General features: G+C 40.8%; 1 protein-coding gene across 13 annotated transcripts in view; it reads left to right on the top strand.

Annotated features, from left to right (window-relative positions):
- LDB3 (LIM domain binding 3) overlaps positions 1-16,708 on the top strand; it is a 128,660-nt gene that overhangs the window by 43,528 nt on the left and 68,424 nt on the right. For all 13 annotated transcript variants that reach the window (XM_055790171.1, XM_055790002.1, XM_055790111.1 and 10 more), the window contains exon 4: positions 11,879-11,954. In XM_055790171.1, the coding sequence (XP_055646146.1) occupies positions 11,879-11,954 (76 nt within the window). The remainder of the gene's footprint in view (positions 1-11,878; positions 11,955-16,708) is intronic.

Genomic DNA, 16,708 nt, shown 5'->3' with positions numbered 1-16,708 from the left:
AACGTATGCAAAATCTATTTTTACTTCATAAAAATGGCTTTCTTTTTAAATTCACAGTAAATGGAATGCATGAGAGTGCAGTATTATTTGTCAACATGTTTTACTGGAGCATCCACAACATTCATTTGATCTTAACTCAAGGAATCTGATCAGCCTCCTTGGAAAGGATTCACCAAATGTACTGGCTTAGTTCTGGAAAGTGCTGTAATATGAGTGCGCCTCATTCTGCTGGCACAAACATTCCTGTGACACTCTAAGACTCCTGCCTTGGTGTCACCCTGTGCTGCTGGAGAGGAGCAGGGGAGATGCAGACTTTGTGTTGTGTGTTGACACAACACCCGCCTCCCACTGCATGCCAACGATCATAGAATAGTTTGGGTTGGAAAAGACCTTTGAGATCATCAGGTCCAACCATAACCCAGCGCTGCCAAGCCCACCACTAAACCATGTCCCCAAGCGCCACATCTACGCAGCTTTTCAAATACCTCCAGGGATGGCGAGTCCACCATTTCCCTGGGCAGCCTGATCTAAGGTCTCCTCTGAGCCCCCTCCTCTCCAGGCTGAGCCCCCCCAGCCGCCCCCCATCCCACGGGTGCCCCAGCCCCTGCCCCAGCCCCTGCCCGGCTCTGGACACGCTCCAGCCCCTCTGCGTCCCTCTGGCCGTGCGGGGCCACAGCTGGACACAGCGTTCCAGGGGCGGCCTCGCCGGTGCCGAGCGCAGGGGGACGGTCCCTGCCCCGGGCCTGCTGGCCACGCTGTTTCGGGCACCAGCCCGGTGCCGCTGGCCTCCTGGGCCACCTGGGCAGGCGGGGGGCTCCTGCCCAGCCGGCCGCCAGCCAGCCCCCCCAGGCCCTTCCCCGCCGGGCCCTTCCCAGCCGCTCTGCCCCAGGCCCGCAGCTGCCCGGGGCTGGGGTGACCCCGGCGCGGGGCCCGGCGCTGAGCCCTGGGGAACCTCGTACGAGTGGCCTCGGCCCCTCGGCCCGGCCTGCCCAGCCCCCCCTGCAGAGCCCCCCCGCCCCCCAGCACATCGACACCCCCAGCTGGTGCCACCCGCACACTGGCTGGGGCAGCGCTCGGTCCCTCGCCCCGATGGTCCATGGCGACATGAACCATGGCCGGCCCCAGCGCTGAGCCCTGGGGACACCCCGTGTGCCCCCCGCCAGCGCCAGCGGGGTGATGCTGCCATTCACTTCCAGTCAGTCATAACTGACTGTCTTGTGCTGAAAAATCATGAACCAAATAATCCTTTTCTCTAGTGAAAGGGAAAAAGTGTCAGAGGCAAAGCTACGAGAGACTTATGGTAAATATTTAATAGCTTTTCTTTTTTGTGCAGCACCAAAAGATGGCTGATCCTGCAGTATTTATTTCAGGCCTACTATAAATAAAGCATGTGGTGACAGCAAACTGCAAGCAAGGGGAATTCAGTGGTTATTGTAAACTGCTTTCTTTTGTCTGAAACTGTGAATAGTAACCAATTCTGTGCATGTTTTAGGTCCGCTGATGGGCGTGTTTTAAATCGGAACCAGATTTAGGCTGCATTTAATGCTCAGAAGAATTAGAAGAGGATATCTATCCCAGTTTAAGATACAAACAATATTGATGAAAGCATGGTCTGAAATAGTGGTAGTCAGACTATTCTGTAGAAACATTTCTTAAAAGCACTGTAGAGATGATTTCTAAAAACAAACCTAAAATGAAAATATGGATTTGGGATTCCCGCCCCCTTCTTTGAATGATTCCATTACATTCATCTGACTAATGATGTTTTCATTTGGCGATTGCTTACATACTAGAGGTAGAATATGTGAATATGAATTTTTTTTTTAAGGAATACTAATGCTAGTGATAATTTGCTAGTGTTCATGCTCAGCACTGTGAACATATCTCCTGAAATCCATTCTTGGAGTGACTAAGTTTTTCCTGGTTATTCCTGCCTTTGACTGCAGTCTTAAAGCTATGGAAAATGAATGCTCAGTAGCAAATGACTGCTCCTTGGATGAGGCTGCAGCAACGCTTTTACACTCACAAGTCCCACCTGGGACATCAAGACTTCAGCAAGGATCTCTAAATTACTGGGTGCAGAAGCAAGATGTTTGTGGGTGTGTCAGACTGGATTAAGGATGGGAATACCCACCCTCTATCAGAACGCAGCATTTAACAACTCAGCCTTAAGTGTTGACAAAGATGTGCCATTTGCATCTGATAATGTTTCACTAGAAATGATGGACTCCTCTGTTTTCAAGTACAAATATGCTCATGTTGCCATAGAAATATAGCTGGAAATTAGATGACACTTCAAAAAGATCAAATAAGAATCTTAAAAGAAAAATTTAAAAACGAAGCTCTGTCCTTTAATCTGTTCCCTTGAGTTCTACAGAAATTATGTTTAAATATGCCAACATGATTCTCAGCAGGATTTAAAGGTTAAATTAAGAAAATACTGGCTAAATATCAGAAAGAAATAAATTCAGAGCTGGTGCAATGTTAGACATTCCATGTGGTGTTCACTGGTGTAATTATGATCTAGACTGGGCCAAGTACTAAGATCTGTGACCATGTGGACAGTCAGTGTTGGAGCTTCCCACGGTTCACTCAGTGAGCACCTTTGTCAGTAGGTAACTGTATGTACCTGTACTCAGGAGAGGTATTGCAAAGTTTACCTTTAGAAAGGTAAGAACAGAGTAGTCACCTTTAGAAAGGTAAGAACAGAGTAGTCAAACAGCTGCTTACATGCTTTACTGAATCACAGAGTGTGTAAATTCAAAATTTTAAGCAGATTAGTAGAAAAAGGAGAGGAACACTAATGGTGTATGTGACATGGTACCATGTAGTTTATTTTGCCTAGACGTGTGACTCTAGAACTTTTGAGAGCCCCCTGCCTCCAATAGCCAAGATTTCCTCCCTAAACTGATAATGATGCTGTGTTCTCAAAGCAGTAAAAAAGACATATCCTCCTGGTGGACTGAGGAAGCTACTTGTGAGCTGAGGGAGGTGGTCCTCCCTCACTCCTTGTGAAACAGAGGTGAATCCCCTTGCATGCCCAGTTGTCTCTGTATGCAGGTATGAGAGGCCAGTAGGATTGCATGTGATTCTGTGCAGCCTGCTCTAGGAGAACCTGCTTTAGCAGGGGCTTGGACTGCATGATCTCCAGAGGTCTCGTCCAGCCTTGACCATTCTGTGATTTGTTAATAGATGTGAGGCCAGCATTTGGACAGGGTTGTGAGTTTCTGTCTTTAAGCAGAAATGTTTAATGCTATTAAAATGAATGAGCAGCTTTTTCCGTGGAAAATGAAATAAAATATCAGCGTCGGTCACTGCAATAAACATAAATATATTCCTTACATGAGCAGTTTGAGTGGACTGCAGTTTACACTCACTGCATAAAGTGTTCTTGTTAGTTTTAGGAAAGAACCTGGAAACTGTGGATATAGGCCAAGGCTTTAAAGGGCAGTGAAGTTTTCATTACAAGATTCTGCTTAGGGATTAGAACTGTTCTCAGAGCACGCATCACTTTTCTTTCCCCCGAATACCAGCTTAGAGGTTAAAAATCATCATTTTATTTGTCTGAGAAATATTCTCTGGATAAGCTACAGATAATCTCCATGTGAATCCTTTCACACCTTACTTCGCACCCACCATGGAAAGGTCAAGATAGGTATCATGGGCACATCTCGCCAAAGTCAACGGGCTGACACAACTTACTAAATACATGACAGTTGTACTCATTCTGATGAACAGTTCCTGGTTGCATGCTGCAATGAGCAAGTGTATACGTTACCCAAAATGTTACGGCAGACAGGAAGGTCACAGTGTATTTGGGCTGGGACTTTTTCTTATTGATTAGCTTAAGCATGATCCTGTCACAATGTAAATTACATACTGGAAGCTAATTGGAATGGGTGATATAGTATTTTTTAGAAGAGGAATGAGGAATCATTCAATCAGATAAAATACTGAGGCTTCACTAGATCAATCTTGCAATGCATTGTGTACGTAAGATTCATAGTTTCCTTTGGATCCTTTTTACTGGGATGTTTCTTGCCCACCAGCCACTAGAAAAGCTGTCAGACCTCATTCTTTTTTTGACAAAACCTTAATCATTGGTGGCTCCATTGTTTCTTACAGCAAGAGCAGAAGTACCCCAAGGTCTGTTTTGCCTGGCTTTCAGGCATCTTCAGGGGTTGGCCAGCTCTTCGTGGCTGTGCTCCTCTCCCCGGCTGATGTCTGTTGCAGCATGGCAATACTGAGCACTGGCTACAGGCTGGCCCCGTGGTGTTTCCGCATTACTGTAATGACAACTTCAAACAGTACTTGAGGACTTCAAAAAGAAACAAAATCTTTTTCCAAGTCCTGGCTAATTTTCTTGACTTAGCAGACTTAAGATGTTAAGTTACCTTTCCAGTCAAAGTCTCTCAGTTACAGGCGTTAATGGAAAGCTCATTGAAGTGTTTTACCTAGGAAACAGAAAAACTGAAGGCCTAAATGAGGTGGACTGTTGTTAAGATCTAATTATCCGTGTTCACTAATTTTTCTGTCCCATATATGATGCTTTAAAAACCATGTGGCACGCTGGAAGGTCCATATCCCAAGTAAGAGGAATTACAGGAAAATCAGCTAAGTAAATATGTTTCCTTAACAGCTTCAGGAAACTAAAGAAAGTATTTTGTGGTCAGGATGCTCAAAGTATCCTGAGTTAAACTTTTGCTTTTAGAAATTGGTGAGTGGCAAGGGGAAAACCAGACTTAATCTGCATAGCATTAGAAATCTGTTCGGATTTGGACGATACTTGAAGTCGCCTGTATGAACAGAAGGCAGTTACAAAGCTTTCTATTATTCTTTTGTGAATCATCATATCTTTGAATTTCCGCTGTGGTTCCCTGATTCTGGAGCTGGCTCTTTAGGGTGATGCTCTACAGCAGTCCCCAGTGCTGCTCTGAAATCCGTGCTTGAGTGACTTTCACCCTTAAGGAAGCCGTTAAGAAGCCAGGAGTCGCAGGACTGCCGTGGAGCCTGATGATGCTTGAATGGGGGCAGTCTAAGTCTCAGGTGCACTATTCGCACGGCAGGTGAAAATTGAACAGAGAAAATCACTATGGTTCCCTTCAGATATTTTTCAGCTGAAGAACTTATATAAATATTTGATACTTGATTCTTCAAAATTGTGATTCATTATGTTTCCTGGCAGAGTTCAGTCACAGCTCAAGACCGGGGGTACAGTAGGCTACGTATAAGCACTGAATCTTTATTCGGTGCCTCTTCTGCTCTTTACTAATAATAGCTAATTCTTTGCTCTACACTATTAGATCCTTCCATAACCCAAATTTATTTTCTGTTCTTCTCAAACTAACAAATTATTTTATTATTTGAACATTTTCCTTAGATTGCTTTTTAACATCTCTCAGTAATTATAAACAATCAGTATAATAATGAAATCATTAATAATAAATAGCTATGCTGAACTTGGAAATTTCAAGTGAGGCACTATATCTGAAGGTTATATACCATTAAGCTTTGATGCCTGTCTGATGATTTTGATTGTATTTCAGCCTCTCACTTTTGATTCTGTAACACCATTCTCTGTAGCAAGGCAAGCCAAATTCTGCATTTAACCAATTTTTTATTGAGGTGGCAAGAGTGGTTTCCTATTTATAATCAATACCTGTTTATATATTTCTGAGTGTTTGAGGTACTGTGGTTTTGCCCACACTGTGCTGAAAGTACCACTTCTATTCATATTAATGTTTCTGCTGTTATTTTACATCAAGCTTTGAGAGGAACATCTGACACTTTTATCTGATCAGTAACAGCCATGGAAAACATGTAAATGAAAAGTAGAAAGTCAAAAGAGCCCATACCCTCACCCTCCCTCTAATAGTATTCTGTTTCAGCTTAGTTAAAATGCATTTTACTCATGAATCCTATGCTATTGAAATTGAGTTAGTGCTGATAACTAGAAAGGCTCTGCAAAACTCCTCTAATGAAATCTAAAGTCAAATGTGAATTTGGATGGTGTCGACATTAAAAATTCAGGTAAGTAGCATTGTGATTATAATGTATGAATGAATGGTCTCAAGCAAAACTCATAAAAATCAGCTTGAAACAAAGAAACTTAGCTGTATGAGAGATCTGAATGATAATACAGTGATGTCAACAAGGTTTTGCAGGCTGCAGTAGGTCACTGTATAACTGAGCGACCTATTTGTTAATTCAGCATTAAAGCAAGCTCTTTTTCAGATTCTTATGTTCTACTTATATTTACTTTGAAACAAAGGTATGGCTTGGATATAAATTAATGTCTTTTTTTTTTTTTAACATTGCTGATGGCAATATACCTTTACATACAAAGTCAATCCATGCCAGTGTAAGCAAGTTCTATAACTGGATGAAATTTCCTGGGGATGCATGCACATTTCTTTATGGGTTACCTGAGTTTTCAGTAGTGATAAGGAGGGGTGAAATGTTTGGAAATGGTTTAAAAATAGTGCAAAGACAGGAAGAAGAGGTCAGCAAGAAAAATAACCTGCCTGAAAAAAAGGGGTCCATGCTCCATGGAGCTTAAGTGTAGAGCTTGCTACGTGCATTGGGTGAGTGCCAGGCACGTGCTCAGCATCCATACTTCGTACTCTTTGGAGAGACACACAGAGCAGAGCTGCAGGGACACTGGCAGAGCCTTCCCCCTTGCCCCTAGGAGCTGCTGGAATGGAGGAATCTGAGGGCTGGTAACAAGTCAACTAAGGAGATGGAGGCATTGGTAGCTGGTTGCTCCGTTCAGGAGGGAGCACGCTGGAGGGCAGCATGTGGGGCAGTTCAAGAAAGAAGGATTTTACATAGCAGGAGGGAGGGGAAGAGCTAAGAAGATGCAACAGGAACTGTGCAGATGCCACAGAAGTAGAAAGGGTCAAAGAGAGACCAGGAGAGTAGAACTTGCTTCTCCAATATTTTTTAATACATACGCCTTTTCAAAAACCTCAGCTTTATGCATACTGTTTCCAGTTCCCTTCCTTTCCATCCTTTCACAAAAAATCTCCAAGGCTTCTTCCCTTTTCTTTTCCCTTTCTATCCCATAATGTTTGCGGCTGCCTCTGACTCAGATCTCTTCTGAGGGTAAATGGGTGTTACGTACTTCCAAAAAAATTGTTTCATAGATTATTTTTGGTTTTGATAGCAGCTTCCCTTTAGGTTGGTGCCATTTATGCATAAGAGGTTTTTGTCTGAATACTGCTGTGGGTATGAACACTAGGTCTGGAAAGCATAATTGCCTGTCTTGCAATCTGAGCGCAGCACAATGCAGGGAAATAATTAACAAATCAGTCATCCAGCCAAATGCTAATATTTGCATTTGCCATTGATATATAGAAAGCAAAACTGCTGATGGAAATACTTTTCAATTTTACTGCAAGCACACATGATATCCTGAGACAGCGAAAGTAGGTCTTATTCTGTCCCCAGAGTCATCGCGGTTACATTTGAAGTACTGTGAAATGTTCAGGGTTTTGTCTTTGTGATTCTCGTTGGAGTCACTAAGACTGTTTGCTGGTGTCCCAGACGAGACTCAAGATCTTCTGTGCAAGATTTACAAACAAGAAGCAGCTTCTGTTTGGCTGCTTGATTCACTGTTTAGCTGAAGATTTAACTGACACGTTACTGATCTTAGCACTTATTAAATGGACACCTCAAATGGCTAACCCCGAGTAATATTTATTCTGCCCCTCTTATGTCTCCCCACCGTGGCCAAATTGTCAGGAATATTATTGCATTAAAGCAGATGTGTATCAGAAGCCCAGTTCTACATGCTCTTTTGTTTTGTGTCCTACTGCGTGCTTACCTGCTTCACTGCAGAATGACTCCGTTTCAATTAGGTGATAAGTAAAGTATGTAAAATGTTTTCTAAGCATTTCTAACCCTAATCCAATCTGGTTTATTACCTTTCCATGCACTTGACCAGTTTTCATTTTCTAGCGGTTGAAATATTAAGATGCAATTATTAAGATGCTCAACAAGGTATAAATAAGTGCTCATGTGTAATAAAATGAAAGCGAAAGTTTACTGTAAGAAAAGAAATGCTGATTTTTACCTGTCCTGAGAGGTAGAAAAGATAGACGCTGACTGAGGAAGATACGAAATATAAAAAAGCCACATGAAGCTGAAAAAGAGCTATTATCTCTTAGATCATGTCACCTCTCTGCACGTACAGTGTTGTGCTCCCCTGAGGACACGGGTTAAACTGGTAGTGATTACAGACAGAACTATTTCGCAGCCCCTTCTTAGGCAGGCAACTCCTCTTAATGCAGTTGACTCCTAATGAACCTTTGCTTTGAGTGCAAAGATAGCAGGACTGAAGTCAAGTGCTCTTCAGTGAAAGATATATTTAGGTTGGTTGGAACAAGTAGAAATTTTGACAGCCATATCAGCAGTGCTATCAAAATTGAACTGCTTCGTAAAACTACATCCATCTTGGTTTTGAACTTCATTAAGAAAGAGAACCAGTATTGTGGTGCGGGGTGGGGTGGTGTATCTGTGGAAAGGAGAAGAATTTTAAAAATACCAGAATGATGTATTTTATCATCATTAGAACTGTTTTGAAATTTCATTGTGAAATTAGGTTTTTGTTTCCATTTTCAATTGTGAAAATACAGAAGAAAACGTCTAAAAGTTCAGATCAAATTAATTACTTCAAATAAACAACCTTGGCAGAACATTTCAACATCAGCCTAAATTTACCACAGTCATTTGTGAAATTGGGACTTTCATCCTTCTCATAGCCCTACTAAGCGGGTACGCTCTCTGAATGTTTGGACTAAAATAATTTTGCAATCAATGGATTAAAATGTAAACCTGGGAATACATGTTTATAACAGCACCATCATCACTTGAAAAGCAAATTTGTGTTGCTGCAGGATTTGATTCATCTAGCAAAAGAGGGAGGGGAAAAAACGTCCTGAACTTGCAGATGGTTTTCCTGGAAGAGTAATGGCTCTTATGTAAATAATCCCTTTATTCTGCAAGTGCATACACTTCTATTCCACAAATGGACTTCACCTCTTCTGCCCTTTTCTCTGGTGCAAGTCTCTGCTAAATCTAGCAAGCCTCATCATTCTGTTTCTAAATATCAAAGCTATAAACTTTCAGGGCAGAGTTATGTAGGAACTTCATTGTTTTAAAGTAACATCTTGGAACCTTAGAAGTCAGTGTGAAATAAAAATCTTGGTTGGATAGCGCTGTGAAAAACAAATGTTTCTTATCAATAATGTGGAATAAATACAGCTTTTTAGCATCATCTTCTGTGGCCGGGTAGTGAGTGAGGAAAAATAGACATAAAATAAACAACAGAAGTCATGGAGTAGCCTGGTAAAAAAATTCATTTGCTTGCACACAAACATTTTCCAGTTATGCATCAAATGTGCAGTATGTGGTTGCTTGCTATACCTCTGTATGTGACAAACAATCTTTACAGAGCTGAGCAACTTTGACACTAAAATTCATGATCAGTGAGCAGAGCAGAGGGGACACATAGTGTCTATTCTGCCCAACTGTGGTCTTGAGTATGCCCAGGTCTCCCCACGTAACTTCACAGAAATAACTGGGTGTACCCAGAAATGACACCGATGGAAGGAAGATCGGAATCTCCTCCATAATCTTTGTCTGTTTGGAAACTGTCACAGTCAATTTTCAGGAATTTTGTGTGCTGGGCTGCAGCTGATCTTCTTTTTTTTTTTTTTTTTTCTCACTGTCTTTCACCGTACTTGTGTGTCTCTCATGAATATGATCTATCGTTTCTCTTTTGAAGCTAAAAATGTTGGCGGGAGGGTATGGCACTCACTGCTGAGGGAACATCAGTTAGTAACTCGCCTGAGGAAAGTCTGTTCTAAGCAATTAGCTCTTGTTCTTAGAACCTGAAGGTATATATTTCTTCGATAATTATGTCTTCGGGAGTATATTGTGATATGTTCCAACTGTGAGTATCAGCGTTAGTGCCTTTTACAATTTTCCAGCCTCTCGTTTCAGGAATCCTTTGTCAGTGAATTTCACAAGTTAATTGCCTATTGTTTAACAAAATGCCAGTTTTCATTGTCTCCTCAAACTGTGTTCATTTTCATGGCATGTCATTGTGAGGTCGGCATCTATTACATCATCAGTGTTTTCAGCTCCCAAAGTAGCATAACTCCCATATCTTCTATGTGGAAATCTTACAGGTCCTGTAAGGATTACTCCTTCCCGCTCCACCCAACCCCACCCCCCAACCCCTCCTTTTTTTTTTGTTTTGTTTTTTGTTTGTTTGTTTAATTCTGCTTATAGAATTATTTTCTGTGTGACAGCTAAAACTAAATACGCAGCTCCATGTGAAGCTAGCTATTAGTGCAGGGATTGCTGCTATGGATGAGCCCAGTTTCTGTCTAGCTCAGCTTTCTGTCTCTGGTAGGTGCCACTCATAAGTGTTTCGGTGGAAAGCGCAACACAGCCCTCAGTAAGGAAATAATGAACCTAACACAGAGGCTCTTTCATCATCAGTCTTTTAAGGTGTGCCATGAAAAATGAGAATCTGTATGGCTACTTATTGTTACCCCCATCTAAAACAGCTGTTGGGGGGGTTTGTTGTAGGTGTAAGTATCTAGTCCTTTCTGATATCCTGCTATTCTCATAGTCTTAATGATGTCTTGTAGCAATGAGTTTCACCTCAGGTTAATCAAGTACTCTAGGTTAAAATGTTTGCCTTGATCAATTCTGTATGTGTCGTCTTTTCAATTTCACTTAATGTCCAGGAACATAGTTTTATTTCCCTTTTTCTACCATTCATTATTTTCTAAGCCTATGTAATGTGTTCCCTTACTCCTCTCCTGTCTAAAGCAAACAATTCCAAATGTCTCAGTCACTTCTACTTGATATGTATGCTTTAAAGTATTTTTACTTCATTTTTGTACCTGTTTTAATTTTGAAATATGCATTTTAGTGATGAGAATTCCAGGCATAATCCTGATCTGTAGGTTGGCAATAGGGTATTACTTGTATAATTATGATTTTTTTCACTATTTTCACATTTTTCATTTCATTTTCTCTGGTGATCTCATGTGTAACTGGAAAGGTTTCTGGGGGACGTTCAGCACTATGCAGGTTCCCGCAACACCTCCCACAAATACATCTTCACTAACCCGAGCTGCCTGGGGGCTTCAGTTAGCGTTTGTCACTGTGCTTTCTGTGTTCAGTTCCGAGGAAAGGGTGAACTGCGTGTTTTGAAAGCATTTTAGTGGGATGTACTTTTTGGTTTGAAATGATCACGTACGTATTCTTGGCAAATAGAGGCGAAAGGCAGGCATCTGGAGTGGAGTGTGGCTAATTCAGTAGTGATCTGCTCCTTTTCAAACTAAATAATCTGAAATCAAGACCGTGTTTCTTCCTGCAGAGGTGTTTAAATCATGGCAGTTGATATACAGTTTAAGCAGTTTAAACAGTTTAAGTAATAATCTTTTGAGGAGTTGATCTTGAGATGCCTCAGTACCGAAGTTTAGTCTCTGCATTTTAAAAACCTTCAGAGTTGCTTTTCCAGAGTGCTTCCCAAACCTGAATTTACCTAGTTGTGGATGATTGTCATATATGAAAATGCAGTTTGTCACAAGGTACTGGAAAACAGATGATCACCCAAGTCAGAGGCTGCGTCCGTAACTGGTGGCTTTTTATCATTCAGAGAAACTATATCAAACCTTTTTTCACATTTAAGACCTTTGTAAATGAGAATGTAGAGAAAGCATGACGATATTTAGAATAAGTCTAGGCTATGCTTAGCTTTCACTCCTGAGGAAGCAGCGTTTTTCATTTTTGTGTGAAATTAGAGCTGGAAAATAGAGTCCAGACTGCTAATTTTTTTTTGGTTTTTGGTTCCCAGATCTAAACGTCCAGTGCCAGTTTCAACCACAGCACCCAGAATTGACACTCCCAGGACTGTAATTCCCCACCAGAAGGTATGTGACACACTTCTCCTCAGCCAGAGTTAATACCATTTTTATCTACTGCAGTGAAGGTAAATACCTACTACAGGAAATAGCTTTTGCCCACCCCAAATAAGTGAACACTGAATGAATGCTCAGGCAGCAAAACTGCCACAATGCAATGTATTAGTGGTCTGGTTTTTGCTGATTTCTGATCAGAACCAAAGCATCCAGCTATCCTCTGATGTGATCTGGTCTGACCCATTCTGAACAGCTTTCATCTAGGCTGCAAGAGGCTACCAAAGCTTCTCAAAATATACATTTGCTTTTGTAGATTTTTGGGGAAAAAACATTAGACCGTGCCTCAGTGTATCCAAATCCTGACTACAACTGAAAAGATACTCATTTGGAAAGAGGACGATAGGGCATTTGAAAGCTTGCATCATATTGCATTCTTGTCACATTATTCCAAAGAGATGAGAATAAAAAATAAAGAGGATAAGCCAATTTAATGAATTGCAGCAAGTGGCAGAGGAAATGGATGGCTTGGTTTCTGTTGTCAAAGCTCATAATCTTCCATAAAATAAATGTTCCTATTAGAATAAACAGCATTCAATGACTGTACCTGGCAACTCTTCATCTGTATCTTTGGAGGCACAGAGGAGCAAGGATACCTTAAAGATGGTATATATATATATATCCCTAGGGTCAAGCACTGGGTAGGATATTGGTATTGCTGATAAATTCAATTGGATAAGTAGAGAGGAGGTAAAACCTCCATTGCTGCAACTTTATCCCTTCTGTGAGTGCCAGTTTTAGCCCCAGCATGTAGTATAAATAAGAAACACTGAAGGTCAAAATACATGGGGAATTAGGTGATGTTCTGCTGGTTTTGGCAGTTCTGACTTCCACAGATCAATTTCAAGTATATTTTATAAACACCATGCTTTCCAAATTCAGAGCTCAGAAGGTAACAACATCCCTGTAACCACTGCAAATATGTTCAAAGTAACAGAAGAGAACATACTTTGGGGAATAATTTGATTCGATTTTATTTTGTCAAATTTTAAATGAACCTGCCTGACCCCGTATTAGTTGAGACAGAAATAATGTTATTTCACTCCAGATCTTGTAAAGGGATGATGAAATTAGGATTTTATCTTGCTGAGTTGTTTCTGCCTATATCATGATTTTATAAAAGTTATCTCGGAGAAAGTTACTGAAAGAGTCACTGAACAGTACTGTGAAATTCCTAGAACAAAAACGATGAATCATTCTTGTAGTTAGACTGCACCAGCAAAGTATTAGGGACAGGAAGGGGGAGAGAGTACTTGTTTTCCCTCATGAACTACACAGAATGCTGTTAGTTTTCAAGGCAGCAAGCAGACACATCTCTTCAGAATTATTCACCAACACAAGACTGACAACTATCTTTTTGGGGACCCTGTGCAGGTGTGACAAATTTGCCTTCCACCACAGGCACGTAAAAGCTTTTATACATCAGGTTTTCATGACTTTGTATTAGGTGCATTTTTTCCCTGGCAAGCATCATTTTTAGAATTACTGCCATAGGTATTTAAGGCTGCTTACCACACAAACCCTTTTTCTCCCTATGTACCCTATAGAAAAGGTAACTCCACACACTGTACACTGTAGGTTATTTTAAAGGTCCTAAAAGTTTAATATGGCATTAAAGCTCTAAAGTGACTTTACATTTCCTATTTTAACCCTTCAGAGAGAGGTGAGGATCAAAGGACTCAGCCCTTTTTCAGAAGCATGTTGTCTCACACTTCAGAATTCTGTGTTTTGGTACTTAGGAAGGGTTTATTAGAGCTGTTGGAGGCAGCCTGTTCTGAATGGGCTACAGGTGGTACTTGCAGCTGGAAAAGAGATTTACTGGGAGCTTTCTGAAGGAAAAGGGTGTCATCTAGGAGAAGGTATGGTGGGAAACAGGGTATCTAGCAGTATTCAGAAAGGTGTTCCTAGGTGGAGGGTCTTTGGCCCAGGGGGAAGAGGTAGCAGTAGAGTGCTAGAGTGGGGGCCCTGTGCAGGGCAAGAGGAGTGACGTTTGTGTCACCACTATACACTAGTAGACAACAGTAATTTTTAGCTGAAGAAAAATTCTTCTCTGAGCATGGTTTAGAAGGGAATGAAGGCATTGAACCACTGGAGAAGTCTGAAGGTCCGGGATAAAAAGTCTTTGCTGATACAAACAGTGGTATGGGGTTGTTGCAATAAGGTGTGTTACACTAAAAATACTTTAAAAATCAAGGTTTCTTTGCTTGTCCCTTTGTTATTTCCAGTTACAGTATCACTGTAGAAATGAAGAATTCCGTGACAAATAAGCATGAGCTGTCACCTCCGCATCACTACTTGACAGTGTTTAGACTCATGGTTCACATGAAATGAATTCAATTGCATTTCAAAAAAAAAAAAAAAAAAAAAGCAACAAACTACATTTCAAGACAGTCACGGCAGTGTTGTCATCAAACATTGAGAGAAGTTTTTTCTCACCTTTCTCTGAGTCAAGGTTAAGGCATGGCAATGTTAGCTAAAAAAATCTGCATGTGCAAGTTCAATGCCTAGTTTAAACCATAAATCCTCTTGTGCGATATTGCTGACCTAATTGCAGCTTCCACTAATTTTCAAGCATGTATTTCTTCTTTGACTGCTATGGTCATGATTTTGTGTTTTAGAAAAATAAGCATACTTTCTTTTACAAAGATGTAAGGAAGGTATAAAAACCCCAGAGTTCTTCACCATGATAGAAATTTTTCTAGATTCCACAAGTAACATGAATTCTCTCCTTACTTTCTTGAGCTGATCGACATTATGGATGGTACAGGTTCTGCAACCATGAGTATGGCATCAGCTGGGCTGTAGGGCCATTACTAGAAATACAAGTTTGACTGATTTGCAGATTCACTATTCCCTTATCTGACATCTCAATCTTGAACCTGAAACAATTTTTACTTAGTTTAGTCAAATCTTTTTTATTTAGTCAAAAGATTCAGTCAAGTCTTTTGCACGGGTGTGATATAGCTAGAAGAAAGGGCATAACTCATGCTGAAAGCATTCAAATAAGACTTAGTATGAGTCCAAGGGCTTGAAACTAATCCATCATCAGTCAAGGAGTTCTTGCAGCTTTTTGGGAAGGAAAAATACAGGTGAAGATTCAGCCTGGTGCAGTTCAAAGTGTTCAAGCTGAAGCTTTAAGGCTAAGCATAGCTTTAACATTTGTTCCTCTGCATAAAGGTATTAAGACAGCCTCTTTAATTTTAATGCTATGACCATGTGTTGTCCCATTTATGAAACAGTATTGAACACACTTATTTCAGAGTCCCAGTGAGGATCTCATAATGCTTATGATTTGTTTCCTGCCAAATTTGGGAGCCTATGTGGCTAAAAGAAAACAGGTGAAGAGATGATTGACTTTTAATTAAAGCATAGGATGAAAGAGCTGCCTGAACCAAAAGCTATTTGTTGGATGTCTTTGAGCAGAGTCATTTAATGCCATGGTGCCTCCTTTTTCTTCTTTCTATAAAAAAGTTTAAAGCAACAACTGTTTCATGGTCACGTTGGGAGGTCAAATTCATTAGTATAGCATTAAAATTGATCTCCCAGAAGTGCAAAAGGTGAATAAAGATTGTATGGTTATAGCAATAGATGAATAGAACATGGGCTGCCAAAGGAAGAGGGCCTGAAAAACTGGTGGTTTGTCTTCCGATGTAAATTTGTTTCTCACTTCTCTGATACACAAGAAGGAATATTTGCCTTTCATAGAAATTGAATATTTATAAAGAAAATAATAATTTTTCAGAATGGAAACTGAGCTGATGCATAGCTTCCTTCTATTCCTAAATGTTTGAGGCTCCTCTACATTTGTCAGTTTTAAGCTCATTCACTGACATTACACTGGGAAAGTAAAACGCAGTTTCCCCCTAGTAGTAAGGGCTTGCTGCAGGATCACAGCCTGCTCTCGAGGCAAGGAGCCCTTTGCTCGGTGTCAGAGCCTCCTCTTCTGGTCGGCTGCAGGGTAGCATCAGCCTTGCATAGCGCGAGATGTGCTTGCTTTTCCAGCCAGAGGCTGAAACAGAATGGGATGAGAGAGATGGGAAACAGGGGAACGTTTGTTGCTGTTGGCTGCATTTCAAGTGATGTCACGCTAAAAGCCGTGCTGCTGCTCTGTATTAGAAATTTGACCTTCACATTCAGAAATGGTTTCAGAAATGCTGCATTGATCTGGTTTTGCCACTGAACTGGAGGAAAAAAAATTCTAAAATATCCTACTGGGAATAAATGGAATGAGACATTCTTTGTCAATCACAAAAGGAAAGCACTAAATAAGCTGATTACTGGGCAGTAATTCTTTAGAAGCTTCCTCTTTCATCCCTTTCCCCCTGAACGCAGGGAAAACAACTACCTTAAAACTACCATGAATATTATTTTAAAATGGAGAACGCTAACCTGGCACTGCTGGGTCCCTAGGAATTCTAGCATTGAGTTACCAGCATGCTGGTATTCCAGCTGGAAGTTGTTTGAGGACTGAAAGCAAAACTCCATTCATGTCATAAAGGTGAACAAAATCATTAACCATAATTTTTTATGGAGGTTCTATAATTTTCCATTTGCCTACTATTAGCATCCAGTAACACCAAAACTATGAAAATGCTCTAGGATTAAGGAAATAACCTGGCATTTCTCTCATTAGTAGTCAAAACTGATACTTTATAATCAGATCTCCTTGTATGTCCTTTTATTACGGGCTTAAGAAAGAAAACCCACAG

This window comes from Falco peregrinus, chromosome 1, assembly GCF_023634155.1.
Source record: "Falco peregrinus isolate bFalPer1 chromosome 1, bFalPer1.pri, whole genome shotgun sequence".
In the NCBI taxonomy this organism is placed as follows: Eukaryota; Metazoa; Chordata; class Aves; order Falconiformes; family Falconidae; genus Falco; species Falco peregrinus.
Note: the sequence above shows the minus strand (reverse complement) of the source record. Positions and strands in the feature narration are given on the sequence as shown.